Source organism: Phymastichus coffea, unplaced genomic scaffold, assembly GCF_024137745.1.
Source record: "Phymastichus coffea isolate CEN01 unplaced genomic scaffold, Cenicafe_Pcof_1.1 PCOF00146, whole genome shotgun sequence".
In the NCBI taxonomy this organism is placed as follows: Eukaryota; Metazoa; Arthropoda; class Insecta; order Hymenoptera; family Eulophidae; genus Phymastichus; species Phymastichus coffea.
The window spans coordinates 18,973-46,955 of record NW_026706957.1 but is presented as its reverse complement, the minus strand read 5'-3'; the positions used below and the strand labels follow the sequence as shown (position 1 = coordinate 46,955).

The 27,983-nt window shown below is 42.3% G+C and overlaps 1 protein-coding gene across 1 annotated transcript; it reads left to right on the top strand.

Moving 5' to 3' along the window:
- Positions 1–21: 21 nt before the first annotated feature.
- On the top strand, positions 22–26,726 carry LOC131672281 (arginine-glutamic acid dipeptide repeats protein). Its single transcript, XM_058949409.1, has 13 exons — positions 22–958; positions 2,443–2,579; positions 3,509–3,844; positions 3,922–4,002; positions 5,029–5,442; positions 5,505–7,701; positions 7,782–9,145; positions 9,682–9,717; positions 10,361–10,559; positions 11,835–12,191; positions 12,665–12,869; positions 25,869–26,079; positions 26,519–26,726. The coding sequence occupies exons 2-13, from the start codon at positions 2,454–2,456 to the stop codon at positions 26,612–26,614; spliced, it is 5,622 nt and encodes a 1,873-aa protein (XP_058805392.1). The 5' UTR covers positions 22–958; positions 2,443–2,453; the 3' UTR covers positions 26,615–26,726.
- The last annotated feature ends 1,257 nt before the right edge of the window (positions 26,727–27,983 follow it).

Genomic DNA, 27,983 nt, shown 5'->3' with positions numbered 1-27,983 from the left:
GCTGGCGCGCTCGCGCATCCATCACACATCATACAGCCTTCTCATCATTCTTAACGTGCGTGCAGCAGCCCGCGTTCCAAGAAACTGTCCCTTTAAAAATGCATTAAATACCTAACGCGGCCAAGGCGGCAACGACTCTCTCATCACACACGTACTTGCACGCATACCATCATCTGCGGCGCTCCCGTATATACGGCCCGTATATATGCATGCAAGAACGAGCTAGCAAAACTAAGCATCCGAAAGACAGCGAGTGTAGGGTAAGCCTGACAGTAAGTGACGGTCGTGGTAACGTGTATGTGGCGGGCGCCTCTCTCAACCTCCGCTCAGCGCTGGCAGCAGCAAGCTGAAGCACCGACGAGAGAAAGAGAGAGAGGGAGAGAGAGCGGCGGCGGTGGCGGCGCGACAGCGGAATCCCGGAAAACGAAACACGGAGCAGTACACACTGCGAGAGCGAGCAGTGCAGTAACACAAGATGGCGGCGTTTGGGTGTCGTGGGTGCTGCTGCTGTGACTGCCACTAATACTATAAGGCATACATAGATAGATATAGATACACACGTAGGGAGGCAAGCAAAGCAAGTGCATAAAGATACAACACAACGACGACAAATATACAGTAGCTCGAAGGAGGCAAGCACACTCCTCACGAGAGTGTGTGTGTGTGTGTGTGTGTGTGTGCGTGTGTGTATGCGCTGCTGCTGGCAACGAAAGGGAGCTGCTACACCATCGCAGGACTGGCGAGGTTGGCAGGCGTCCTTGTGGACGTTGACGAAGACGAGGACGGTGGAGTTGCCTGGGACGGGTAGTGCAGCGTGTCGCAGACATCGCCGCCGCCGGCGATTAGCGCTGCGCAGCCCCGGCACCTTCGGACAATGCCTCAGGCCACCGATTTAAGCACCCCCCGCTGCTGCTGAGCACTCTGCTAAGGGCCGCTGCTGCTCTGCGCTCTCGCCCAGGTATATCATCATTACCACTGCTATCGCTATTTACTTGATCGTCATCCTAATTTTCCCCCTTCGTCCTAATCGCTGTCCGAGACGAGATGAAACTGTCCCGTGTGTGAGTGTGTGTGTGGGTATGTCTGTGAGTGCATACGAGAAAGTGTATGGGTAGACGCGAGAGTTAAGTGACAGATTCGACGCCGTAAGTACTCGTGGTGTGGCTGTGTCCATCTCTTTCTCTCCTGCTCGACTCTCGGGCCACCTCCTCTTTTGATCTCTCTCTCTCTCTCTCTCTCTCTCTCTCTCTCTCTCTCTCTCTCTCTCTCTCTCTCTCTCTCTCTCTCTCGTGCCCGCTCTCTTCATCTCAGTCGGTCCCTTATGGCCTTTCGTGTCCCCCTTTATTTTTGTCTTTCTTTTCTCTCTCTCTCTCTCTCTCTCTCTCTTTCTCTTTCTCTTTCTCTCTTTCTCTCTCTTGAGCCTGCGTTCGCTCGCTCTTTTTTCCTTGCCGCCGCCACCGCCGCGCGCGCTGTGAGCAGCACACTCGAGAGAGCGTGAGAGGGAGAGAGAGGTAGCATGTACGTGACCGCTGCCACTCGGGGAAGCTTTTCCGCAAGCGAGAGAGCAATGAGGAGAAAAGTGCGACGCGTGCGTCGTCTAATTCGCAACTGCCACCACCGCTCGCTGCATTGTTTACAGTCAAGTTTCATTCCGTCTCTGTCCATTTGATGGATGCCGGATGTGCTGCACCGAAATTTTATGTACGTAGCCATCGTTGCAAATCTCGCTCTTTCTCTCTCTCTGCCGACTGCTCACCTGCTCTCTCGACTCGAGTCTGTCCCCTCCCTCTCTCGCTCTTGCCGAAGAAAATCCTTCGCGTGCGCCGTGGCCGCCAAAGGAAGAGAGCACTTGAGAGAGTGTGGCACTTTTGCTCTGCACCACTACTTGCTTAGGCGTTCGTCCGCGCGCACACGTACATCGTGTATATTGCCTGCACCAACATCAAGACACGCGCGTCCGCGCGCGGGCGCCGCTTTGTTTTTTTGTACCATGAAAGAGTAGCTTTTAATTAAGAGTGTGTGTGACTCATTGACACTTGTCGCGGAAAATCGATAGCTCCTGTATATACCAGTGTGTATATACACAAGTATAGGTAGGTGAGTGGATATTTTGTTTGTTGCCCAGCCTGATTGATGTATCAGATGTGTCTTTGGTCTTCCCTTCTTATAAAAACTAGTGTGACAATCTGATAAGCATCTCATTGCTGTTATCTCTTTGTATCAAGTTTAAACAGCTTTATATGAAACTTATATTTATTTTATTTAGTCTGTTTGAGATGCAATCACTGATATTACACCGTTGTTCTATCTTACCTTACGTTCGAAAATCTTTTTGCAATAAGCACACTTCAATATGATATTTTGTTCTTAAGATAAATTCAAACATGTTATACCTAACAAAGTATTAATCAGAATGAATGTATTGATCAGTTGAATGTACAGTTTAGGGGTGAATGGTAGGATTTTCTCCAGCAAGATCGAAGCCAATCGAGAAGCTGGAGAAGGACAGTGGAGCTTCGGAGGAGGGGGAGATGTCAGCCGGCACCCAGGGCGAGATCAGGGTTGGTCCATCACACCAGGTATATATTGAATTTATCATTCAATACTAAAATATCAGTGCAAGCATATCTTATCATAATCTAGCTCATTCGCTTGCTTGCCAGATACATTGTATTTGTGTCAAAGAAACTTTGTCAGCAAAGTGATAAATGTACCTCCAATGCTCAACAATTGTCATTTCTGCCTCATTCAAATCCCAATCATAAAGCAAATAAAATTAATTTAATAGTCCTGCTATTGATACTTTGTACTTTTCAACTTGATGATACAGTTTGCAATCAGCATCTATAATGAGTGGTAAATTGAATTTCATTATGACTTATTAATAAGACTATGTCATGTATAGTTCAACATATTAATCAATTTGATTACTTTATAATTCATTTTATTTGTGTGATAAGTGATAAAGAAAATTGTATAATTTCTTTTAATTCTTCCAAGAATATTCATGATTTATAAAGTTACTTGTTAGACAGAGTGTACTTGTGGTACAGTTTTATTAGCGAATAACTTGTTATAACTTTGGATGATAATAACTTATTGTAATAGTTGAAACTAAAAGTAATAATAATTTTATAGGATGTCTACTATTTCCACTCCATCTTTATGAATATGGTATCTGTACATGAAACGGTGGATTAATTATTTGCGTATGTTGTTAATCATTGAATCCGTTGGAAAATCGTTTCCTGAAAAAAAAAAAGTAAAAATAAAAATCTATTAGACAATTGGAAGACTGAGGTAGCTCTAGTGTAGGTGTTTGGATGATTAAGTGAATTTGGCAGCTGTGCCAAGTGGAACGCGCAGAGAGAGAGAGTAGAGAGAGAGAGAGAGAGAGAGAGAGAGAGAGAGAGAGAGAGAGAGAGAGAGAGAGAGGAGAGAGAGAGAGAGAGATGCGGAGCATCGAGAAAGAAAAGAGAAGTGTGCAAATAGTTGTTGCTGGTTGCAGGCCCATTTGCCGGAATATCGTCCGGGTATCTCTCCTGGAGAGTTGCCTCCTGATCCAGAACTAGAAAAAGACCGCGAAGAGCTAAGATGGGTACCGGCGATGACTTTGGATATGGACCTGCTGATGTATCTGAGGGCAGCTCGTTCGGTTGCTGCCTTCGCTGGTATGTGTGATAGCAATTCGCCAGACGGTTGTGTAATAGCATCCCGTGACGATACCACCATCAATGCTCTCGACACCTTGCACGATTCGGGCTATGACGCAGGCAGAGCACTACAAGCTCTCTACAAATGTGCCGTGCCGAAAATTGATAAAAAGTGGTCTGACGAAGAAACAGTGAGTGTCCTCCTCCCTTTTCAACTCTTGCAACCCTTCTGTGCATAACCATGTCTCTTTCTTTTACCGTCCTCCAGAAACGCTTTGTTAAAGGCCTACGACAGTTTGGAAAAAATTTTTCACGCATTCGCAAGGATCTCCTACCGCACAAAGACACGGTAACTATCAAATTTCTCGATGTTATCGATATACATGCATAATTCCAAAACAGATCTTGCCTGAGCGCCATTTAAATACATGAATAATCATCTTACAAACTATGAGTAGTCGTGTATAACTCTCGCAAATTGAGTAACAGCTTGCTAACTGTTTCTTACACTAAGTAAATATAGCTCACACTCTGTACTCTTGCAATGTGATTTAAATATGTTTAGCCTTTAATTTATATCCTGACATCGAGAATATTGATGTGGTTCATTCTAATTACGCGATGTCGAGTCGCTCGATTATCAACTGTCTCAATAGTTTCGCTATAATAAAAATGTATGTACAATATGTTTTCAAATGATTCGCTTTTAAGTATTATAATCATGCATAATTTTCCATTGCTAAGCACTTATTATTGCTTTTATTCTAAATATGTCTCGTATTTCGATTAAACATTACTTCGATAAAGATAGTTACGCAATTAGTATTGACCGTAAATAAAATAAATCGAGTTTAAGATAAACACTTTAATATTTTACATAAGTCCAAGTCATTATTTTCTAACGACGCTGTTATCGTCTCTGCTCGACAATTTGTAAAAATTTAATCGACGATGTATTATCATTTCCACTAATTACGCTGTTATTTCGCGTATAAATTCGAACAAAGTAGTTATGTTTATCGCTTATGACGTAGATATATACGAGCTATAAGTAGACTGCATTCCAAAAGATGAAGACGAGATCAAATTTTGTTTCGCTTCTCTCACTTGACAAGAAGAGAAAAAAGATACATACGTGAAATAGTTGTTCACGTACGTATCTTTGCAAAGCACCGTTTTATCAGAAACCTTGTCACATCAAGAGATAAACTTAGAAAGCTACGCGAGATAATATCGGCAAACAATACAAAGCGATTACGACTTCCTATAAAATATTAGCACAATTGTCTCGATATAACCTGGTTTATTCAATTTAACACCGAATAAACTTATTGTCTTTCTCTTGTTAATCTTGCGAAACCTGCCTCTCATGTAGCCCGACCTCGTCGAGTTCTACTATTTGTGGAAGAAGACCCCCGGGGCGAACAACAACCGACCGCATAGGCGACGTCGGCAAGGTTCGTTACGTCGAATACGCAATACTCGCAACTCGCGCGCAGGTACGCCGAAGGAAGAGCCAACGACGCCGACTGGTGGCGAAGCCCCATCAACTGTCACAAGCCGCGAGGTGAGTTGTAGTGGAGCTAACGAGTCTGAGACGAGTAGCAACGGACTCTCGACCTCGGCCGGCCCCACTGCAAACTCTAGCAGTAACGCCAACGCTGGCGAGGTGAGCTCGGTCACTGAGGACGATAATTCTGAAGAAGACAGCGACTCACGCGACACGAACACCAACGGCGTCACACACTCTTGCCAACATTGTTTCTGCACTAGCTCCAAGGACTATCAGGTGCGTCGTTCGATCATTGTAGCTAATTGTTTTTTGCTAATGATGCGATTTCTCGTTTCAAGGTAACCGGGAAGGACAGATTACTCCTCTGTGCGGAATGTCGAGCACAGCTGAAGAAAACGGGCGAGCTGCCACCGGCTCCGCCCTACCTTTTCCGGCCAGTGCCGGCTGAATCGCCAGATTCGCCCGGTAGAATGCGCACGCGGAATAAGGCCAAGGAAAACCCGAGAGCGTCAAGACCACGTAGAGCCGGTGGTAACGAAACCCCAGAGCAAGAGAAGCAGCAGCAGCAGTCGTCCCAACAGCAGCAGCAGCAGCAGTCCTCGCAATCATCGCAATCACAACAGCAGCAGTCGAACTCCAACGATAAGCCCAGAAAGTCCAAGTCTTCCAAGCAGGACACACCGAAGAAAGGCCAGAAGCGTCTTTCCAGCCTCGACGATCTCGACGAAGACAAGGATATGCAGAAGCGCAAGAGACCCCAGGAGCGGCCCGAAAGTCCTTCGGAGTCGCTCACCACTGACAGTAATTCCCTTATGGATGAGCCCGAGCGCGGTGAACCCGAAGCCGACGCGCCTGACAGCAGCAGCGGTAGTGCCAGCGCTGCTAGTAGCAGCAGCAGCAGCAGTAGTAGTGGCTTGGGCAATGGCAGCTGCGTGGTCAGCACAGCCAACGCTGTTACTCAGGTCGTTGTGGCGAGCAGCAGTAGCGCGGCCGACGGTATCGTACCGGTTAGTCCCGCGACGCCGCCCGCCATCGACGAGCCGGCTATACAGCCGATTTCACCACCGGCCCCACAGCATCAGCAACAGGCTCAGCAGCAGTCAGCACAGCAGCAGTCGGTCGTCCCACCGCCACCAATGATCCAAAGTCTACCGATATCGGTGCCGGTGATACACGCACGCGACGCCCTCGCTAGCGCCATGGAGAAGAAGCCCAAGCTTGAGGAGCCTATGGACATGAAGGAGCCGACGCAGATGATGGTGGACGAGAAACCAACGCCATCTATGCAAATGAAGCTCGAACCTCTGCCGATGAAGCTGGAGCCGGTGCCGATGAAGCTGGAACCGATGTCAATCAAGCTTGAGCCGATGTCGATGAAGCTCGAGCCGCTGCCTATATCCATGCCACTGCCCATGCCCGCTGTGCCCATGGACGCAACTACCTCGCCGCCAATCAAGGAGGAGCCGGTCGAGCCGCCCTCACGAGACACAGTCTCTGAGCCGGCGCCGCCTTTGCCGCCTCCACCACCCACGGTGGCCGATCTCAGCCAACAGACGATGCCGAGGAACCTGTCGATGAGCAGTTCTGCGGGCTTGCCACCGATTTCGCACTCCGCTGCCGCCATTGTTTCTGGTCCAGCGGGCATGCCAACCAATAATCATCCTCTTAACATGCAATATACCGGGCCGTCGGCGATCGTATCGGCTCCGCAGAGCGTGCCTCAAAATTTATCGGCCACGGGCATACATCTGCCGCCGGGCTTGCCCCCGCCGCCGCCTAGTCTTATACAGTCGGCCAGAGATCTCAGTCAGACGCATCCCGAGAACATGTCTACAACCACGATATCGTCTAGTCTGGGAATGCCGCCTTTGGGTTTGCCACCGCCTCTAAACCTCAACGTTGCACAGAACCTATCGGCAAGTGGTCTGGCACCCCCACCTCTGCCACCGATGACTGGTTCGCCGCAGCCATTGGGTCTGACGGTTCTATCGGCGGAGAGAATGATGCAACCCGACCGAATAATGTCGGATGACAGAATGCCACCGGACAGGATGAGGGATAGTAGGTTGCCAGACAGGATAACGGACAGGATAGTGGACAGAATCGGACAGTCGGACAGAATGTCCGACAGGTTATCTCATGATAGGAATCGGGATAGCATGTCCGATAGGTTATCCGACAGAATGCCCGACAGAATGCCCGACAGAATGCCTGATAGAATGCCCGATAGAATGTCCGACAGAATGCCACCGGACAGAATGTCTGACAGGTTAGGAGAGCGCGACGATAGAGAACCCGAACCTCCGCCGCCACCGCAACAGACCAGGCCAGAACCAATCAACATGTTCCAACCCATACAGCCTCCGCATCCGATGATTTCGAGTGACAGGCCAGGGCCACTTTACAGTTTGGCTGGCACACCTCCTATGGAACCGCAGAATCTGAAGATTAAACAAGAGATCGTACCACCCGAGCCTGATCCTCTGCAAAGCCTCAAAGAGGTCAAGGTTCCTGGTTATCAGACTGGCTTCCCAGGTAATTCTTTGTCACTGTCATTATATCAATTATGTATTCACTGCCGTTGATGTTATTTAACCGCTCTCTTATATTCATAGGCCCGAGTCTAGAAAACATAAAGAAAGATCCAGACAGTGCGATCGGACGTGACAGTAGCAGCAGTAAACCGCCGACGCCGAGCAAGCACTCGTCTTCGTCATCTTCCTCGAATCAGCCGCCATCGTCACAGATGCAATCGGTCGCGGCATCGCCACAGCCAACTCTTCCGCCGCCACCGACGTCGATTCCCCAGCCGGTGATGCACCCGGTGCAACAGACGAGTCCGCACATGGCTCACCCCTTCCACCCGCACCACCCGTTGATGCACCCATCGCTGTTCGCTGCCATTCACCCGTACCACCCACACTATCCAGGCTATCCGGCGGTCGGCGCTTACCCTGCCTTTCCGGCCTATCCCTATGGTCCGGTGCCCCACGCCATACCACCGCCATCGCCCCAGCGCAGCGAAGCGACCACCATGATGACAGCCCATCACTCAAGCAGCACCACGTCGAGCGTGTCGACGCGCGAGGAGGGCGAGAACCTTATCGCCACCCATCATCACTCGTCATCGTCGATGCACCAGGCTACCACTTTGCATCACGATAAACTCCTCACCATTTCATCACATAGCTCGCACAGCAGCTCACACAGCAGCTCCCATTCGTCGCAGCACAACAGCCAGCGCAACAAACCCTCGTCGTCGCTAGTCTCTTCGGCGGCCTGCCTCAGCTCGTCGAGCTCATTACACTCGCATTCGCATCATCGACCGCCGCAGTCGCAACCGCCACAAATCGCGCCGCTGCCGCCGGAACCCAAGATGGAGCCTGACATGGAGCCCGAACCCGAAGAGCCTCCGAGTCCGCGTTCTGGACCCTCACCCGAGCCTCGCATCGAGGATTCGGAGTGCCATCGCTCGCAGTCGGCTATCTTCCTACGGCACTGGAACCGCGGCGAGAATAACTCGTGTGCACGCACAGATCTGACCTTCAAACCTGTGCCCGACTCCAAGCTTGATCGCAAACGAGCCGAGAGAACGAGGAAGCAGGCGGAGCGAGAGCGGGAGGAGAGAGACAGAGCGCAAGCACAACAAGCGAGAAAAATGACGACGCCGGAAAAGCAACCGGAAACCTGTAAACCTCCGAGTCGGGGTCCCATGGATTCTGTGGTCTCGCCATACGACAGATATGCCGCCAGACCTGGTGCTTACACAGACACTCCAGCGCTTAGACAACTCTCCGAGTACGCGAGGCCTCATGCAGCTTTCTCACCCGCACGGCATCCTGGTCCGCAAGATGCTATGCTACACTACATGTATGGACCCGTGGCAAGGGAGAGGCTTGAGATCGAGCATCTAGAACGTGAGAAGAGGGAACGAGAGATCCGGGAACTCAGGGAGAGAGAACTCAGTGATCGGCTCAAGGTAGGTTCAAATGTTATTTTTTGTTATTGTGTATTTTCGATCGGTAGTAAGACTGCGGATTGTCAGTTTTGCTCGTTTTCAAAGTGTTCGGTATTTCTCAACTGACAATTTATTTTTATCATTTAAATATTTTTACTTGACATGCGACAATGAGATCACTGTTGAGAAATCGTACTTCTTATCCGAGCACTTGAAATAAACGAAGCTGATTTACATGTACTTAATATTCAAGAGTCCGGCCAAGAGTCAGACTAGCAGAGGACTTTGAACCAATGAATTTTAAATTATCCGACTTTGACTGTATGTTTTTTACGTTCGTGCATTCGATATAATAATCCAGAGTTTTTTTTCGTTACAATTAAAGTAATAATTTCGGTGACCATAAGCTAGTGCAATCACTGCAAATATTTTTAACAAATCTTTTTGAAATTTATTATTTACCATTTAATTTCTGTTTAAACAAATATCACGCAATAATCATTATTCTTTTTTCTTCAGGAATGAAAATTTAAGTAAAATGTATTTTTTTATTTTAGTTCCAAAAATACTCGATCAATAGCCTATTTCCAAGCGTAAGTTACAGTTTGTTTTTGTTATCAACTCATGCAAAACAATCATCAATCCATCTACCTTCACAACTTTTAAATGCATTTACCTCGACATATTTTCAACTTTTATTAATTGATACTGACGTTTCTCATACTTCAATCACGCCAACTACAGACAGAATGTTATCCTCTCATTTTGCCTAAAAAATAATCACTAATCACTTCATAAAGCATTCATTTCAATTTTAACTAAATATCTCACTAAAGTCTGCACAAACGCTTTTTCACCTACTAATCGCCATTTCAATCACATCTTCACGCCAAGTGCTCATATTTTTCTCCATATCTAATCTAAATGATAATTCCTGATAATTAATCATTACACTTGCCAACAAAAAACCTACTTTATCGATTATTTTATCTTTTGAATTACTGTTTTTTTTTTCTTTATCAAGGTGTTCTTTTTCTGTATTTCTATAAGTTAAAAAAAGGCATGTATTCAAGAGTTTTTCTGTTGTATCTACATTAAATTTAATATACAATGTTTAACTATTGGCTTTTCACTAGAGCACACGAAATTCAAGCGTTTCATCCAATCGTTTTTTTTTCTCAAAGCGTCCTTTGTTAAACGCAACTGTGCAATAGATTTCTTGTTTTTCTTTTCCAGGAGGAGTTGTTGAAGGGTGCCCCAAGGCCAATGGCAGCGCCGGTCGATCCTCACTGGTTAGAAATTCACCGACGGTATGCAGCCAGCGGTGGATTAGCTCCTCCAGGTCCATCGGGTCCACCGCAAGGCTTACAATTTGGTCTGTACGCCGTACCGCCAGGACATAGCCAATTGGATAGGGAACGTCTTGAGCGTCTGGGTAAATATATTTTTTTTTTCGCATCAAAACCTTCTTCATCGCTCATCACATTGTTTTTTATCACATCAAGCATGAAATCCAATGCGTCCAGGTATATTTCAGGGTAAATTCAGTTCGGGTTTTAATCATAACGAAAATCGAAGAAACGATTGACGAAACTCGCAATTGAAAGTAGATATGTGTAAGCTCGCAGTCTATTAATTAGCGATGACATGGTGTGGAACTGTCACTATACTTAATAGTGATAGATACTTGAAAATTCGATAGGTTGTTTATTGCATAGGCATTTTCATTCCTTGCTGTACTGTAGAATTATTTACTTGAAAAGTTGTGCTTGGTTATTGTAGTTTTACTTCTTCAATCACATTATACTTTCCGATGGCTTTCCGGGTAATCCTAAAGAATTTTTTTGAGTATTATATTATGTTTATATTCAGGGTCGTCAAACTAAACATATATATTGTGTACGATCAAAATCTGAAAGTATAATTTTACGGCATAGGATTATGTACGGTCAAACATCCTCACGTAACGTTATCGATCGGACAGTTTTTGGCATTCAGACGTGCCATATTTGCTCATTCAAATGTCATCTACAGATTTTTCTTTTGTTATCGCTATAATATTGTCGTTCTGATCATCGCACCGTCATGGCCGTCCATCATTAGAGTGAGGCAGTAAAACTTGTTTATAACTCTTTATTGTCTGAATATTAACAAGGAAGCCACTCGGAAATACGAGTACTTTTATGCGGACGACATATGTAACTAATTGTTCAGAAAGGAAAACACATTTATAAGGCTTCTTCGTTAGGATAATCGCCGTGTAAATATTGTTTACTATATCTTCGTCGTCTACACTGTAATTGTTGGTGGATTTTGGTCATCATCGTGAATATGATTCGTCCTACGCTTTATAAATTTACTTGTCACGCAAAATGCAGTAAGACAAAAAAAATAGTCTTCCGTACGAGATCATTGAAATTGTCGGAACATAATCCCCACGCGCGAGCCTGGGTACGGTCAATTTCCGCTGACGGTGATCGTCGAAAACGTGGCACGCGAGATGGAAGGGTAAAAGCGTTAACGAGGCAGCACTCGAGAGCGTTAATTAGTGCGCGGGTGTACGGGTGGAATGGGGGGGGGGGGGCAGTGGAGAGGCCGCTCGCTCGGCGACTCCGTACGGCATCAGCTCGTCTCATGGCAGCGCGGCGCGGACTCCTCGAGCGCGAGTAGACGAAAAAAATGACATTTCGATGTGTTGTTGATGATGTAGCGATGTCGGGTTTGCTAGGAATAGCAGCGGCAGCAGGAGCCGCGGGAGCGGGCTCGGCGGCGGCAACGGCAGCGGCGGCGGCGGCAGCGGCGGCGGGCCATCCGTCGGCCAGCAGCCATCCGCACGCAAGTCAGCTTGACGAGAGGTTAGCCCTGGCCGCCGACCCCATGGTCAGGCTGCAGATGGCCGGCATCTCGCCCGAGTACCACGCCCACACCCACGCGCACACCCATGCCCACACGCACCTACACCTGCACCCGGGACAGCAGCAGGCCGCGGCCCAGCAGCAGGCCGCGCAGCAGCAGCAGCAGCAGCAGCAGGAAGCTGCGGCAGCCGCCGCTGGATTCCCCCTGCCCGGTAAGTGTCCGACGCTTCGTTGACGAGCACGCGCGATTGAAGATCCGACGCGACGCCCATCGCAACGCGTAGCTCGCCGCTCAAGCACCGGGGCAACCCGCTCCGGCGATCGCGTTTGCATGGGCTGCCGAGAAATGTACGTTGCGCGCGGAGGCGCGACCGTAACGCTGCGCCATGCGTGCCTCTTGCGGTTCGCGAGTGTCAGGCGGCAGACGGGCTTGCCGGCCGGTCGGTCGGTCGGTCGGTCGGTTGGCTCGCCGTGCACGCGAATCAATCGCGGCCGACGCCGAGACGAGAACGCGTCCGCGATGGGCGTCCGGCGAGCGAGGCCGCGCACGGCCGCCGCCAGCAAGACACGCTCGGCACGGGCCTGTGCGCGCGCGCGCGCGCGTCCATTCTCCGGTGGATGAATTAAAAGCGAAGGGCAATATCCCTTCCTCCTTGTGTGCTTGTCTGTCCTTGTTGGCGTGTAGCGGCGTCAGGCGGCAACTACCCCAGGCCAGGTCTGATTGGGCGCGAGCCGACGCTCGCCCTGCACCCGGCCGAACTGCTGGGCAGGCCCTACGCGGACATGGCCGCCGCTGCCCACCACGAGCAGCTACAGCGTCACCTCATGATGGAGCGCGAGCGCTTCCCGCCCCACGCCTCTCTCGTCGCTCACCACGAGGAGTACATAAGGTTCGTATCTCCCCCCCCCCCCCCCCCCACACACACACACCCCACCCCACCCCTAGACTCAATCGCTCTCCGCGTTCGTCCCCTCGGTCTTGGTAGAAGCGCGCCCGTGCGCGCTTTCGTCCGTTCTAGCGGACGCACCGTGCCGAGTCCCGTCCTCGACTCGCCTCTAGTTGATTCTTCGTCACGGATACAGCCGAACAGGCGGCTTGCTCATCACCTGCTCGAGAGCCGATTAAATCGCACACTGATTTGTTTTATCGCGGACGCGACATTTTCAAGCTGTTACGTCTGTGTATCCCCACCCCCTTCATTCTTACTCTCGAGTGGACCGTCATTTTTTCTTTTTAATTAACTTTTTTCGTCACGCTCGAGCTATGCGAGATATGCCGCGTCTGAAATATGGAATGCTCGCGAATAAGGAGTATATTTCATTACCGCATTCCTCTCAAATCTTAGTGAAATGAAATTTTGCTGTAACCATTGCGTTGAATATTTACGCCTGCATTACTCGGGTTTTATTCCTTTCGCGCTTGATGATCAGAACGCACGTGCATATTTCATTACGCTCAATTATCAAACTGGCTTTTCCCATAAGTTATAACATTTCATTTTATCTCCTCGAATATTCTAGCCTCCTGTACGTGGAACGAAAGAAAAATTATTCGCGAGTGTTATCGAAACGCGATGCGATCCTCTCCCCTCGGCAAACTACGAAAAGCGAGAGAGAGAAAGAGAGGGAAAAACAGCGTGTATTATCGACCCGCGTCGTGTCGGTCGAAGGTGACTAAACGCTCCCCGTATGCTTTTTTTTTCTTTTAGACAACAACGCGAACGCGAGCTGAAAGTTCGCGCAATGGAAGAAGCCACTCGTGGATCGCGCCCTTAGAGAAAAGAAAGCCGATAAGCGCTTCGAACTGACGAGAACGAGAGTATAAGCAAGCGAGCATCTCGCTCGCTCACTCTCTGCTTCTTTTTTTTGCATATTCTGCTGCTGCCACCCCCGTCGAGCCGAAGAGACTCAAGCACATTTCACAGTACACAAACACGCGCAGCGGAGAGGAAGCTGCATGATGCAAAGGAAAATGATGAAGATCGTCGACGGCAAGATTTATATAGTGATGATTATGGCGACGATGAGCGGCTTATAGATTCATTTTTTATGATTATGATTATTATTATTATTATTATTACTATTATTATTATTCGTTTTTATCTTGGAAAGAAAGCTCGGCGCGAATCCTTATGCGTGATCATGTACGTATTTTGTAGGGAAAAATGTTGAAAATAAGAGAAAAAGAGACGTCAAAGGCGATAATGATATGCATGGGCGAGAGCAAGGGAGAAAGGTAGACGACGACGAGGGAACTTGTGCGTGCGAGAAAAACAAATAAATATCATGTGTAATAAGATATAAGTATAGTGTAAAGAGAGTGATAAAAAAAGGACAATGATCAACGGATCCGCTTTTCTCTCACTCTCTCATAGCCCTTCACTTCCAGCTTTTGATAACATTTTAATTTTTATTCCGGTTCGTGACAGCCAACAATTCCACTGATCGACTATATTGATTGTAATTTTTATATAATATAACTGCTCTACCTTTTGCGTTAAGTCTCGGTGTTGCATACGTATCGTACGAACAAGCGTGCAAGGCAAAAGTTACGCGAGTGAGAAAACGAAAATAAAAACAATTAAATAAGTAAAGTTAAATAAGAGAGTAATATAGAAGTGAAAGGACTACGATGACGAGAATTAGAGAAGGCGCGGTTCAACTGTCGTGTAACAAGTTCTATGTAAATACAAGGAAACACGCAGCAATTGATATATATTATAAATATGAATATATTCTACGGAAATAGCTAGCGTAGCCTAGCCATTTTAGATTATAGCGGTCGAATTCGACTGAAGCAAGCACTAGGCGATATGTATATTGATTTTTGAGAATCGTGCGCGCGTATACACTTTTACAATCGCGCCTCAACTGGTGGCAATTACTCATGTGCTCAATTTCTTCGAATGATTTTTTTTGTCTTCTGTTTCTCTCTCTCTCTCTCCCCCCTCTCTCTTTCTCTCTCTTTCTCTCTCTATCTCTCTCTCCCTATCTTTATATTTTTATGGTTATTATTTAACAAAGCGAACAGGCGATATTAAGTATGAGGTTTATAACTTAAAATGACGCAGAAAGCTGAGAGCCATGGCAAGTCTCAAACGCTCATATACAGAAAATATACATAAATATATATGTATACTAACACCAGTGTCTTTTCTAATACGTTTGTACTTCCGCGCCGAGCAAGGCACAAGAAGTAGACTGTTTCTATTCTTTCTTCGCGTAGAATGGCTTTTTTCTCTATCTCTCTTTCTTGTAAGACTATTGTGGTATTGTCTATATTTTTATCTCTTTGGACGGTATTATATATACGTATACAAACTTTTTAATCCAACTCCATCCTCCTCTTTTACATGAATTCTTCATTAATTAATTTCCACCGCGTTTCTCTTTAATTTTTAATAGATAAAATGAAATTTTTGTAACTTAGTACTTGTAAGCTAAGTTGTGAGTATTGAATATTGCATTTCATTATATACACTTGTATATTTAACGAAAAAATCAGAAAAAATCAGTGAATGCATAAGCGGAGAATCGTATTGAGAATCCGATTCATGAAAGAAAATGAACAATCTCACGTTAATATTACGAAGACAAACAGGATAAAAAAATATGGTAAACATAGCGAACTATTATACAATGCATTTTTTTGCTAACGCGTGGCAGGCTGATTGTATACTGTAAACATTTGCAACAAAATGACCAAAGTAAACGTTTGTAGATTGAAAAATAAAATGATGAAAAAAAAGTAATGATAAAATAAACGAGGGAAATAAAACCCAAAATGAGAAAGCGTTTAACCATGCGACGTTTTTTGTGCGCGCGCGAGCACACGCGCCCGACATTAAAGGACTGGATCGAATAACTACTTCCGCACTTGGATCGAGCGGACCAGCTCCTGAAAGTATGTAATTGTCGCTAGGCGTGGTGCCGGCTTTTCAGATTAAAAAAAATACTAACAAATTTTGTACTTGTAAAAAACTGTCAGCAAGGAAGTTTATAATGGTTTAAAGTTTTTATGCATTTTTGCCTGCTAAACACGAATTCGCTATCGACATTTTTCCATTGCCCTCCAGTTATTTTAAATTACAACGCGAATTTTTTATTGTGGTGAATTTCTACAGTTTGAAAAACAAAGGCTTCTGGGAAATTGTGACGTTGGATTCGTGTTGAGCTATTCAAATAAATGACTAGGAATATACATACATGATTTTTCAATGTTTTTTTTATGGATAAGTTCTTCGTAAAAATATATAAAATTCTACAAAGAAAAAAAAATAGAAAATTCAAAATAGACAGTTATTTACAAAAATTATTATACGGTTGTTTCAATCTACTGTTAGCACATAGTGGTATGTTTATTTTTATATATGTACCAATCTGAGATTACATTCCCTGTAAACCTATAATTTTTTCCAACTTTAGAAATTTACCACAACTACAAAAAAATTGGGTATTTTATGTTGCTTATTAAAAAAATTTGAAGACTGCAGACAATTTTTGAAGCAGAATTTATATTTAGCAGGTTGAAACACATAAAAATATACATATGGCATGTCTTAGTCAGAGACTTCTTTCTGTGTGCTGATGTAAAAAAACAACGCAATACGATGCTTGGCCAGTTTAACTTTCATGTAGTGCCTCACAGTTTAACTTTTTATATCTACGACAATATTATATATAAATTTTTCGCAATTTCTAGACACAGTTTAAATCATGATAAACAACTTCCTGGCTGACAGCTTTTTACAATTACAAAATTTGTTGTTATTTCAATCCGCGAAGTCGTCTCCAAGTCTAGTGGTGATTGCATACTTTAAGGGGCTAGCCCGCTCGACTCGAGTGCGGAAATGGTTATCTAATCGGGCCCTTCAATTTCGAGTGCGCAAGCGAGATGACGCCAAGAGATATATAATGTTCTGTAAGATGTAAATCACTTTTTAGATGATATTTGTAAAAGAGCACGGTCAGTGTCTGCATAATCCCATTACTGTAAACACTGAATGGGCTTTCGACAGACTATTATTTTTGTTTGTTTTTTTTTTCAAAATCACACTGCGAGCATATAGACGCGTTATCTGATTTTCTACGAAAATCAATGACGCATCGCAATGTCTTTTTAATAGTAATAACGAATCAACAGCTCGAAAAAAACTCAGAATATAGATGGGGGAAAACATATGTATAAATTTTAAGTAAAAGAATAAAGAGATTAAGCGGAGCGAAAATTTAAAAAATGTCCCTAAGGATAACGTAATGGAATGATGATCGATTGTAACGATTGATTGAATTATAATCTAACTTATCCGCAAACACTATACGTTAATATTTCTTACCGATTGCCAGGCCACAATGACAAAAGAGAAACCGATGCCGTTGATTGTCCACCGATATTCCCTTGCAAAACCATTTTTTCTTTTTTTTTCTCCATATGTACCCGTCCTCGCGTCCAATTCGTTGCCCTGTATATCCCATCCCTTCAGACATGCCGATACTTAATCTATACAGTATTTGAAGAAATATTATTACACTGAAAGATATTATAGGCAGAGTGAATTACTTTGTATTTTAAAATAAACATTTTAAAAAGATTTTTTACTTTGTTTTTCATTGTGAGACCTGGAGAGAACCAAAATAAGACAAAACGTAATTTTATTTTTAATGCCGTATTTAGTTGCACGAGTACGACGACGCGGCTGAGTGAAAAAGCATGTTAAAAATAATCTTGAAAGCTTTTAAAATCATAAAAGGCAAGTGCACACTCGCACGCGGTGAAACTTTGTCACCAATTTCTTTTTTGTTTACGCGACTCCTTTATCTCTCGATCCCCTCTGTTTGAATGTTCACTATTATCATTCGAAAAGATTTACGTTTGAACAGTACTCTGTAATCGTACAGATCGCTATTTGCACTAACATGTAGTACCGTCTCCGTGAAATATCAATTTTCGTACATGATAATGAATTTGATGATGGTACTGTCAATGAATAAAATGCTAGGGCTGTTAGATAGTCAAGAATATTTAACCGTCCTGAAAAACATCATGGAAATATTAAAAATGTTGGAAAATAAGACCGGTTTTGGCTTTGTTGTCCCGCTTATATTTTTATGATTACAAGCTTACATTTCAACGACTTGATAGGTTTGTAGGTCTAATTGTTACGACTTTATAATTCTATCAATCGGTTGACGTTAGGGACATGCCGGCGTTTGAATATGTCGCTCGCACTTCGACAAATTTATTACTTTGTATTATTTATTACAAAAGGTCGTGCAATTTTATTTAAAGCCATGAAAAATTCAGGAAAATTTTTTAAAAATCAAACGTGACAACCTTGTAAAAATGTATATTGAAGTGTTGCCCATTCAAGAGCTAATGATAGACGGATTTTCTTAAGAACAAGTTGCGACAAAGAAAACTTTGAATCGTAAAAGTCCCTTTTTTAAAGTACTGAGAAGAAGAAAAGTTCAACGCAATTTTAAGCGTCAATGCGGTCATAAAATGTGACGAAAACCAACAGCGTGTGACGGCTACGTTTTTTGAATCGCTTCGCTACTCCATACTCCGGGGTTGCATCGTAAACTTTTTTTTAATACCAGTCTCGTGATGACAATCAATTGATATAATAAAACATCTTAAGCATGTCTGAGTGAAGAAGAATCTTCACAGTTTTTCAATGTGACAAGTTAAAAGTGAGTATCTTTCTAGAGATTATACCTGCTAATTTCGTTTTGCAATTTCAGAAACGACAGTTATATTTCACATTGAATCGATGACAAAGACAAGAGTAAGGTTGCCATAAAACCTGGAAATTGTAGATTATTATGGAAATTTGTAAACCAGGGAAAATATCATGGAAATCTAATGAATAAACAATCCAATGGAAAGTAAAATCTTTTTTACCAACTTCAAAAAGAAAGTTCAGTATCAACCTGAATTTTTTTTATGCATGGCTCGTTTTTGCCTAAGACGAACTCTCCAGACCTGTAAATGATCAATTTTCTCTGTAATCGTGATGATTGTTTATATAAAGGAAAATATTCATATATCCCTGACTATTACAGTTTTTGATAACAAATTTTTTTTAAAATAGTTAAGGATTCTTTCGGCGTCTGCGGCATCCCATTTCATACTTCCAATTTGCATTTTACCTGTATTTTACAATATTTCTATTGGTTTCTGATAACGATGTCAGTGATTTTAAACGATACCTCGGTCAATTTCAAAACTAAAAAATAAATTATTTTTCTTTTTGCAGTACAATGCAAAATAATAGAAAACGTCAAATTATAGATATTGAAAGTACAGCTACATGAATCGTGCAGTTTGGCAAGCGAGCAATGCCCTAAATTTATTACTTTTATTGTTTATTACGAGTCTGTAACTGCTGCGAACAAATATATTAGTACGGATTTTATAGGAAAAAGATCAAGAAGAATTTTCGAAATAAAAATGTTCGAATTAAGCAATAGTTGGTTAATCAAGAACAATCTCTTTCACTACAGATCCCCTCGAGTAAATTTGTAAATGAACGTTCGTCTCTGAATGTTTCGATTAATCAGCTATCGCTCAATTCGGATACTTATTATGAGCAGATCGACAGGGCAATGAACCTATTGGAAATGACAATGTGTCTTCGCTGAAAAACATAAATTGTTTTATAATGGTTATAAAAGTTTATAGTTTTTGATCTCTGCAAAAAGAAGCTTTCTTTGAAATAAATATCTCAAAAATACATGTTATTGTGCGTATTTAAAAAATGTTGGCTATCGAATACTTGAACGGTCACCAAAATACGAATTCTCAAAATAGTTTCATCGGATTCGTTTAAATTTTTAAGATTTTGTAAATAATTGATATTTCGACTTATAAATTTGTAGGAATATTTCCTGTCATATAAATAATCGTGATTTCAAGTCTTAAGAAAATCGATGATTCACTGGTCAGGTCTGAAGGTTTTCAACCGTTTTAGACACTTAAGAATGGGCTTATTCGAAAGGGAATAATAACGAATCTATCCCATTTTATTATTGGCTCGATTGTAGCATATGACTTTGCGAGCTGTTGCAGAAAGTGAAGTTGAAAGTGACCTTTTTCTATGAATAATAACTTGTAAATCAAAATGGTATACGAGCTTAGTCCACATGCTTTCCCTTTTTTTGCATTTTTCCAGGTTTTCCCCGCCGTCTTCGTGCCATATAAAATTTATCATAACAATTACTAAAAGGAATCATGGAAATTCCTCTGGACATCGTGGAAAATGCCAAGGGACAACTTAATTTGAAGCGAACAGTCTTTGTGATGACGGTTAGGACGCCGCTGAATCCGAATAAAGGCGTTAGTAGGCTATAGAATCGCATTTTTGGCAAATCGCACGATACAGCTCGTAAATAAAAGTTTTAGTATTTCAAACTGCTGTGACTATTAAGCTAATAAATAGAAATGCAGTGAACTCAAGAGCTCTTCAGACGTTAACAAGATGTCCTCTCGAAGGGTCATTTCAGCGTCGGGTAGTCTTACCAACCGAGAAAGATTGATTATCATTTCTCGTCCTGGCCGTTTTCACTTTCTATTTAAATGAAAATACGGTGTGACCAATTCGATACTATTAAACACGTCTCACGCTAATCGCTGTAGCGTCTGGTATCTCTCAAAATTCGTAAATCCCAATAACAGCAAGCAGCTGTAAATCTTTTGTACATCGGATTTAAAGTATTTATATGATTTGTTTTCTTATGTCAAATTTCTACTGTCCGAGATATATCTTTCGATATTTCTATCAACAAAATGCATCAAATTTCACTTAATGAATGATACTATTGTCGTTGAGCTCACATACCGCGCTTTTCTCTCGTTTGAAATTAATATTCAGTTTCATGTGTTTGAATTAAACTAAAACTATTGCAGGCTAAATTAATTTTGAATGAATTTATTTGTTTGATAAAAATAGTGGGAATAGGATTCGGCTTATTTTACGCAATATTTGTCAAAAAATAAATTTCTAAATTTTCAATGTAGTTACGCTAATCCAACTCTCGGCAATCAACGTAACCGTCACCGTTCACCGACATTCGACAGTGCGATGTTTATTCAAAGCTAAATTCTATAGCAAAGATATTACAGATCTGTAAAATAACGAGTTAAGATAGTTAGAGTTAAGATAGAAAAGACAACCTAGAAGGTCTGTTTTTACTCTTTAAAATTCATTTTTAATATTCGAGATTTCTTTTCTTTTCATCAAGAGTATCGCTGATTGAAGTCAAATATTTTCGCACATGCTGTATGTGCGTATCCGGAAAATTAACTGTTTTGAGACTTCCAAAATATTTGAATTTAATCAAGATACTTGATCAATTGGCCAATAACAAAATCATGCAGACCTGTATTCAATAAAGTAGAATGTCCCGATAATAAATATAACTTGAGTGCATTGAGATCACTTTAACGTAGTTTTAAAATGTTAGGCCGTCGAGTAAATGTGGGTGTTATTTTATTCAATGGCTACGAATTATCTTTCTGGTTTCTGTTCACCCACCTAATCGACAGTAAATCGATGTATAGCGATTGAGCTGAAGATAAACCGTTTGCCATGTGCCCGACCGTCTGAAACTATTCGCGTCTTTTGTTGCTCTTCTCATGTACACGGATAAACGAGGCAGCAAGTCATTTGTTTGCTCGGGCATGGGCGATTTCGTTTCCACGAGGAGGGAGCTTCGTTTTCTCGTCACATCGTGCATAAAATGTTTTTCGCTAGGCCTCCCGCGCCTGTGGATGTTGCCGGGCAATTATCGTGGCAACGTCCCGAACGGCCGCCTCGCTCGATCAATCGGAATGATTGCTCGCCTATCGGCTCTTGCCGACTGTGGCAGCGAGGGATGAAGGGGGTGAATTTCATAAAAATTTGTGCAGCTGAATTGAATGCCCTTATCGCTACGTGCTGGTTCTGCTCGAGTAAATAATTCATGTTTTTTTCTTTTCCAAAGTTTCGCAAACTCTCTTTAGGCCTATTTCCGAAACGTTTGTTCGCTCATTATTGAATAAACTAACATATCATTTTGCAAATCATAGTTCGTTTCGTTATTCAAGCATTTCGTAAGGCAGCGACTTTAGCTTGACTAAAACCAGAGACGGTAAAGCTGAACCGTATTTAGAAAGTATTTTTTTAGGTAGTGATTAATAATTTTCCGTTCTCGAATTGCAAATCAGCATTAAAATTATTATTATTTTAGTTGAAGCTTTGTAAAACGTACATTTTTTGTATTCAAATGTCCGGCCGTGAATATATGAACAACATGCCGAGTTGTGATTATCTTCAACTATGAATCTACAATTTGATATTTTTAGAGCAGTCGGGACAATAAATAAAAGTGAAATTAATACTTTTCGAGAGTGCCCTTGAAAAACTCTTTACTGGGGTCTGTTCGCTGTATTGTCAAATACTTTTGGCATTTTTTGAAGAATTTCCAGCCTCTGTTTACGGAATAGTTGAACATTTGTCCCGCGCAATATCGAATAAACCCTTACACTTTTGTTTCGTGTACGCTACATAAAGTCAAACTTTTTTCAGGTTAGCTATCACTTGTCTCAGATTCTTTTCTATCTTCTTATTTAATATTAAGCCTGGTGATGCCAAGATAAGCACTCAAGTGAGAAGTTATAGTCCTTAAACCTCCTATATTCATTAGTAGTGCTCCTTTTCACAGGAAAATTCGGTACTCAAAACGACGCTATTTACCGACGCCTAATGCTCTCAGCTTCGGCACTTCCGCACGCGCCACAAACTTGCCAAACTCGCATTCCCAACGGGAACTCATTGCTGAATACTACTGCCCTACTATTGTTTGAATGCCATGCAGGATTTTAAAGGTATTTTTCAAAATCCCACGCGGGATACTTTGCAGGGATATATGTCTGTGAGCGCGCCAATGCGTTCCAGACAAATAACTGAAGGCGCCTTGCCATGAATACCGCGCTCTAATTACATTGGAGAGCCTATGGCGAAGCACCGCTTGCTGCAGTGTATATCGTCAAACTTTTATTCGGCGTAACGCGAAACCTCATAGCACATCTGTCGCACGTGTTTACATGCCACTCGTACCTTAATATATATATATATATATATATATATATATATATATATATATATATATATACCAACACATTGCAGGGTTTCGACTCGAATGTCTTATATGCGGGCACCCTCTCCCCTGCCCGCCGTGTTTTTTCGTGGTCAACACGTGCATCACACGGAAAATTTCGTTCAAAAAGTTACACAGTTTACGGGAATTCTGTATGCAACTTTCTTTATCGTTTTTTTAATTCTTTTTTTTTGGCACATGCGTCGAAATTTATAATCGCGCTTCAGTTGGGTCATGTTTATCTATAGGTGTTCTCGGCAGTCTGCGTCTCAGTGTTTTTGTGAGAGCTGAAACTTGGCAAAAATAATACATTTTAAAAATTTTGTGACTCGCGGTATGCATTTTAGATGAAAAAGTGTAAGATAAAAGTTGTAGAAAATCAAAAAGTAGTTTCGAACATATCGAATATTTATTTCAAAAGGAACTTTTTTAAAATGTTATTCCTAGTTAAACAAAACTTATGATTTTATAAAAGATTCATGCCTTATACAATGGATTCTGTTAATCAGTTCTTATCTATTAGATGATTATTAGCTTATTAACACATGCCGAAAGTACACGTGGCTATCATTGTTCTTTGGTCATAAGTATTGAGTTTCAAGAGCACTTATTATTAGAATGAAAAAATTAGTTAAAAACCCCTTATTCTTAGCATTATTTATTTATGATATAAATAAATGAATATACAAATATACATAAACAAATAGATCAAGGGTTTCACTGTACATTGCATACATTTCTAATTTCAAAATGCGGATAGCTGGATTCCTAACGAAGATTTCGGAATAAAACAAAAATTTTTTTTTACAAAATTTCGATCAATAGGAGCCCATTTGTGGTTTTTTCTATTTTAAATGCAATTACAACGATGAATAAATAAATCCAGTGGCATTCAGCAGTTAAAAAAAATTTTCCGAGCATATCAGTTGGAATGCACGATTCCAATTTTGAGAGAGGGCTGGCTGATTTCTCACCACCGCGGTAGCCTTCGGCTTTTCCGACCCTCATTATCAGTACAAAAAGAGGCAAATTTTTTTTTAAACGCGGAAAAGTTAAAAACAAAACTTTGTAACTAACGAATGCCGCTGGATTTATTTCTTCATCATTATAATTGTAAGAGCTGCGATTAAAAAAAAACAAACGAATTCGGCTCCTATTAATCCGAAGTAGATTTTTCTTATGCCAAATCTTCGGTGCGAATCCTTCTATCCAAATTTTCTAATTAGATATTTAAGCAATGTATAGGGAAATCTCGGGTATATTTGCTTATGACGAAAAACGTATTGCCTTTTTTGAAATTACAAAAAGTGGTTTAAAATTCTTTTTTTCGTTCGTTCCTAATAAAATGCCAAAATTAACGTTTCGACAAAGAGATTGAGGCTTTCTTGAAAATCAATACTTTTGGTGTAAAAGACGTACTTTCGGCATCTATTCTTTTTGCAATAAATATTCGGCATGTTAAAAAGGAATGAACCAATGTAATCGCTCGACTTCTCAGATTGTAAAATGCATACTGTGGCTCAGAGAATTAAGAAAAGCGTTTTCATCAACTTTGAGCCCTCATTAAACAAAAATGAACTGATGTAAAATATTGAGTTACATTTCATCATCGGAGTCTATCTTCGTTGTTTTCATGTAGATACATTGCCTTAATTAAGAACCACTGGATAGGCTGCGTCTATCCTTTAATTTTGCCATCAAATTGTTGAGCCCATTATAGAATCGAATTCTGTTGATTGGTTACTTTTTTATCGTAAACGGTCGCATTGAATTTCAAGAAAATGAAAGAGATCAAATTTCCAGTGGATTTTTCATCAAGAGGAAAAGTGCCAATTATCAAATTACATTCGTTGTTATGGGAGAATTGATTGGAAAACAAAGGGAGGACGTCGGCGTAGCTTCGAATAATTCTGCGCACCTAGTAGGTGGATTTCGATACAGCTAAACTATAAACGATCGATTCGACAAGCTATACCATTACGTCGCCAGCGGCGACATTGCGTAGAAAGTGAGAAGCAAAAAGGGAAAAAAGCGAGAACCAAGAGTTGTGCACAAAGCGCGTTGGCGAGCGGCGGGAGGGGAGGGGGGGGGGGGGCATTAATCATCCAATAAAGCGCGTCAACGAGCGAATTAGCAGATAACAAACTGCGACATCCGGCGCGCACGCATCTCTCTCGCGCTTCCGCGACGCGCGAGAGCCGCGAAACGAAACGACGAAAAAGTGTGCATGCGTGCGTGCGTGCACGGGTCACGGGTGGCAGGGCGAGGAGAGAGGCGGCAGCCTCCGCGCTCTTTGAGTCACTCGTCGCCGCGAGGCAGCAGCATGGCGGGCAGTGCGAGCGTGAGACGCGCGGAAAATCGCTGCGCCGACATGGCTGCCAGGAGGAGGGCCCAGCAACCGGTTAGCCTTAGGTGTCAAGCTAATGCCAGGGAGAGAGATCGGACCCTCAGGTGAGTGCGCGATCTAAGCATTTTTTTCGTACCAGGCGTGCTTGGTCACATAAAATACACGAGGGATCATTCTTCTTCGAATGCGGATTCACTAAGTGCATGTAATATTCAAAGTCAATGCGCGATTACATTTTCCTAGCTCGCCATCGATAGAATCTACGTGAACTCTCGTGACATTTTTTATCAGTCACTTCTTTTTTTTTCTTATTTGTTTTTTTCAAACGTAATTGCTCTTTTATCTGACTATTAATAGAACTGGTGTACTTGAGTCAACGTTGTATATGTATAAAATTGCGTAGCGTCAACACAGCATTTAGCGCGCTAAGGACACTGATACCGACGCAACCGACCAATCGCAAGCTTTCCAAAATCGAGATTCTCAAGCTTGCCACGAGTTACATCAAACACCTATCGCTTCTTCTCTACGATGAGCTTGCTGATCGCAGGATCTCTTGCGATCGAGCCTGGGCTAACGCAACGAACGAGTGTTGCTTCTGCAAAGAACAATACGTGAGTAAAGCATTTCTAATGATACTTCATTTTTACTGCTCGTTATCGAGTTTTACTAAAAAAATTCGATTTTTGGGAAAAATGTTTAGAAGCAGAGAAGCAGAGCTTTCGCATGATAATGTGATAGAAAGGCTCAATAGCACCATCGATAAGATGAAATTGTTTGACACCCAAGTGTTAATGCTCATATTTTAAAGAAAAGACGTGCGTACACACAGTATGCCTGCGAGCTCAATTTACTCATGAGACCATTTCAAGAACACATTAAATTTGATTATATTCCCACCTTGACGCGCATACAACTACATGGTTATACAATATTTCATGTCACTTAGCCTTTCATTTTACGCAACCCAAAAATGTACTTTAGAACATTTATTTGACGTTTTATCAAAAGTAGACGTGAATTGAATTTTTTCCGTTTTTTTTTTTGTTTCAGCACTCAACGAGGACTTCGAAACTGACAACGAGTGCGAACATATCAAATGGATCAACATATTCATTAGTACCCAGTGATCCATCTCATTGCTACTGATGTTTTTACCAAAGACAACATTATTACCTATATTCTCTTCTTCGTAGTTGAACACGAAGGTTTTAAGTATTAATCACTTAAGAGGAACAATGTTACCTATTTTTCTACATTTTTATAATACTATTTTGAGGTAGTTAGTTTGAATACTTACGAATAAATCGTGAGACTTTGTTACATCTAAAATTTGGTTTGATTATTTACACAAAGAAATCCCTACTATATTCTACCTATTTTCTTGAATTTACTTCTTTGTTCTTTTCATTTTTTGTACAAGTTTGTAAAACCTACAGAAGATTAAAAAATTAGTTGAACGTGTAATACGAAAGAATAGTCCACGAACTGGCGATTCCAGTAAATTTAGTCGATCGAAAGGCGACCTATAAAAAAATAAGCAAATTGACTATCAAATCTTTTGAGTTTTCTTGCTAACTTTCTGTACGCCCATGACATTAAGAGAATGATCATTGGGAGAAGCGGATTACCTATAAGCAACAATGAACATCGGAAAGGTACAAATATTTCTTTCCGACCGGGAATATCACATTGCTTTATTAGTACGAGAAAGTAAATTGTTGTCACCAGCGAAAGCTGGAAGGGCACCAAGACGAGAATTTCTTTCCCGAACACGGGATACACAGCCACACTATTTTTGAAAACAATACGTGGATAAGCGAAAATCCGGGGTTTCGACGTGCTTTCCGCATGGCCTGTTGAAAAGTCGAAGTATTCCGCTAATTTGTCGCCAAACTCAGGTATCATGGAAGAGATGGTCGTAGGAAACGAGATCCTTTTATTTAGATTTATGATCTTACGTCGGGGGGGTGGTCGACGCTCAATTTATACCGGATTTAATTCTCTTGTGTTTCTGTTTTTCCGTTTCTCGGATGTCGGCTCATAAATATTATACCTATTAGTTGTGTCTCTTTTGTATATTAAAACATAAACTTTCGACTATCTTCTAACTTTTTTTTTCTACTGCTTCACTATTAAACTTTATTATAAATAATAAGAAATAAATCACGAAAATGTTTGAAAAGCTTATATGCTGGCAACCCCGACTTTAAAGAAAAATAATTATAAACAATATATAATTCTATTCGCATAATCGTTATCGCACAGCTCTACCGTCTGTAGGTCGATCGACATACAACGCGCGCGTAATCGGCCAAACCAAAACATCCGAGCGAGAGCGACACCGTGCGCGCAGAAAACAATCGCACGTGCGGTCTTTCTCTCTGCCACTTGCCAATTGGAGAAATACATCGGCTTACGCTGGCCTACAAAGCACCAGCACTTCCGCAGCACACCTTTCTGACTATTAATAACCTCGGGCTCCCCCAACTCTGTCACGCCGAAGCTGTTAATGCCC

Excerpts from the sequence above, each read along its gene's own strand:
- LOC131672281 (XM_058949409.1), top strand. The coding sequence starts at position 2,454 with ATGGTAGGATTTTCTCCAGCAAGATCGAAGCCAATCGAGAAGCTGGAG. Across the intron at positions 9,718-10,360 it reads TCAATAGCCTATTTCCAAGC|GAGGAGTTGTTGAAGGGTGC; the intron begins GTAAGTTACAGT and ends TTTCTTTTCCAG. Across the intron at positions 26,080-26,518 it reads GCTTCTGCAAAGAACAATAC|CACTCAACGAGGACTTCGAA; the intron begins GTGAGTAAAGCA and ends TTTTTGTTTCAG.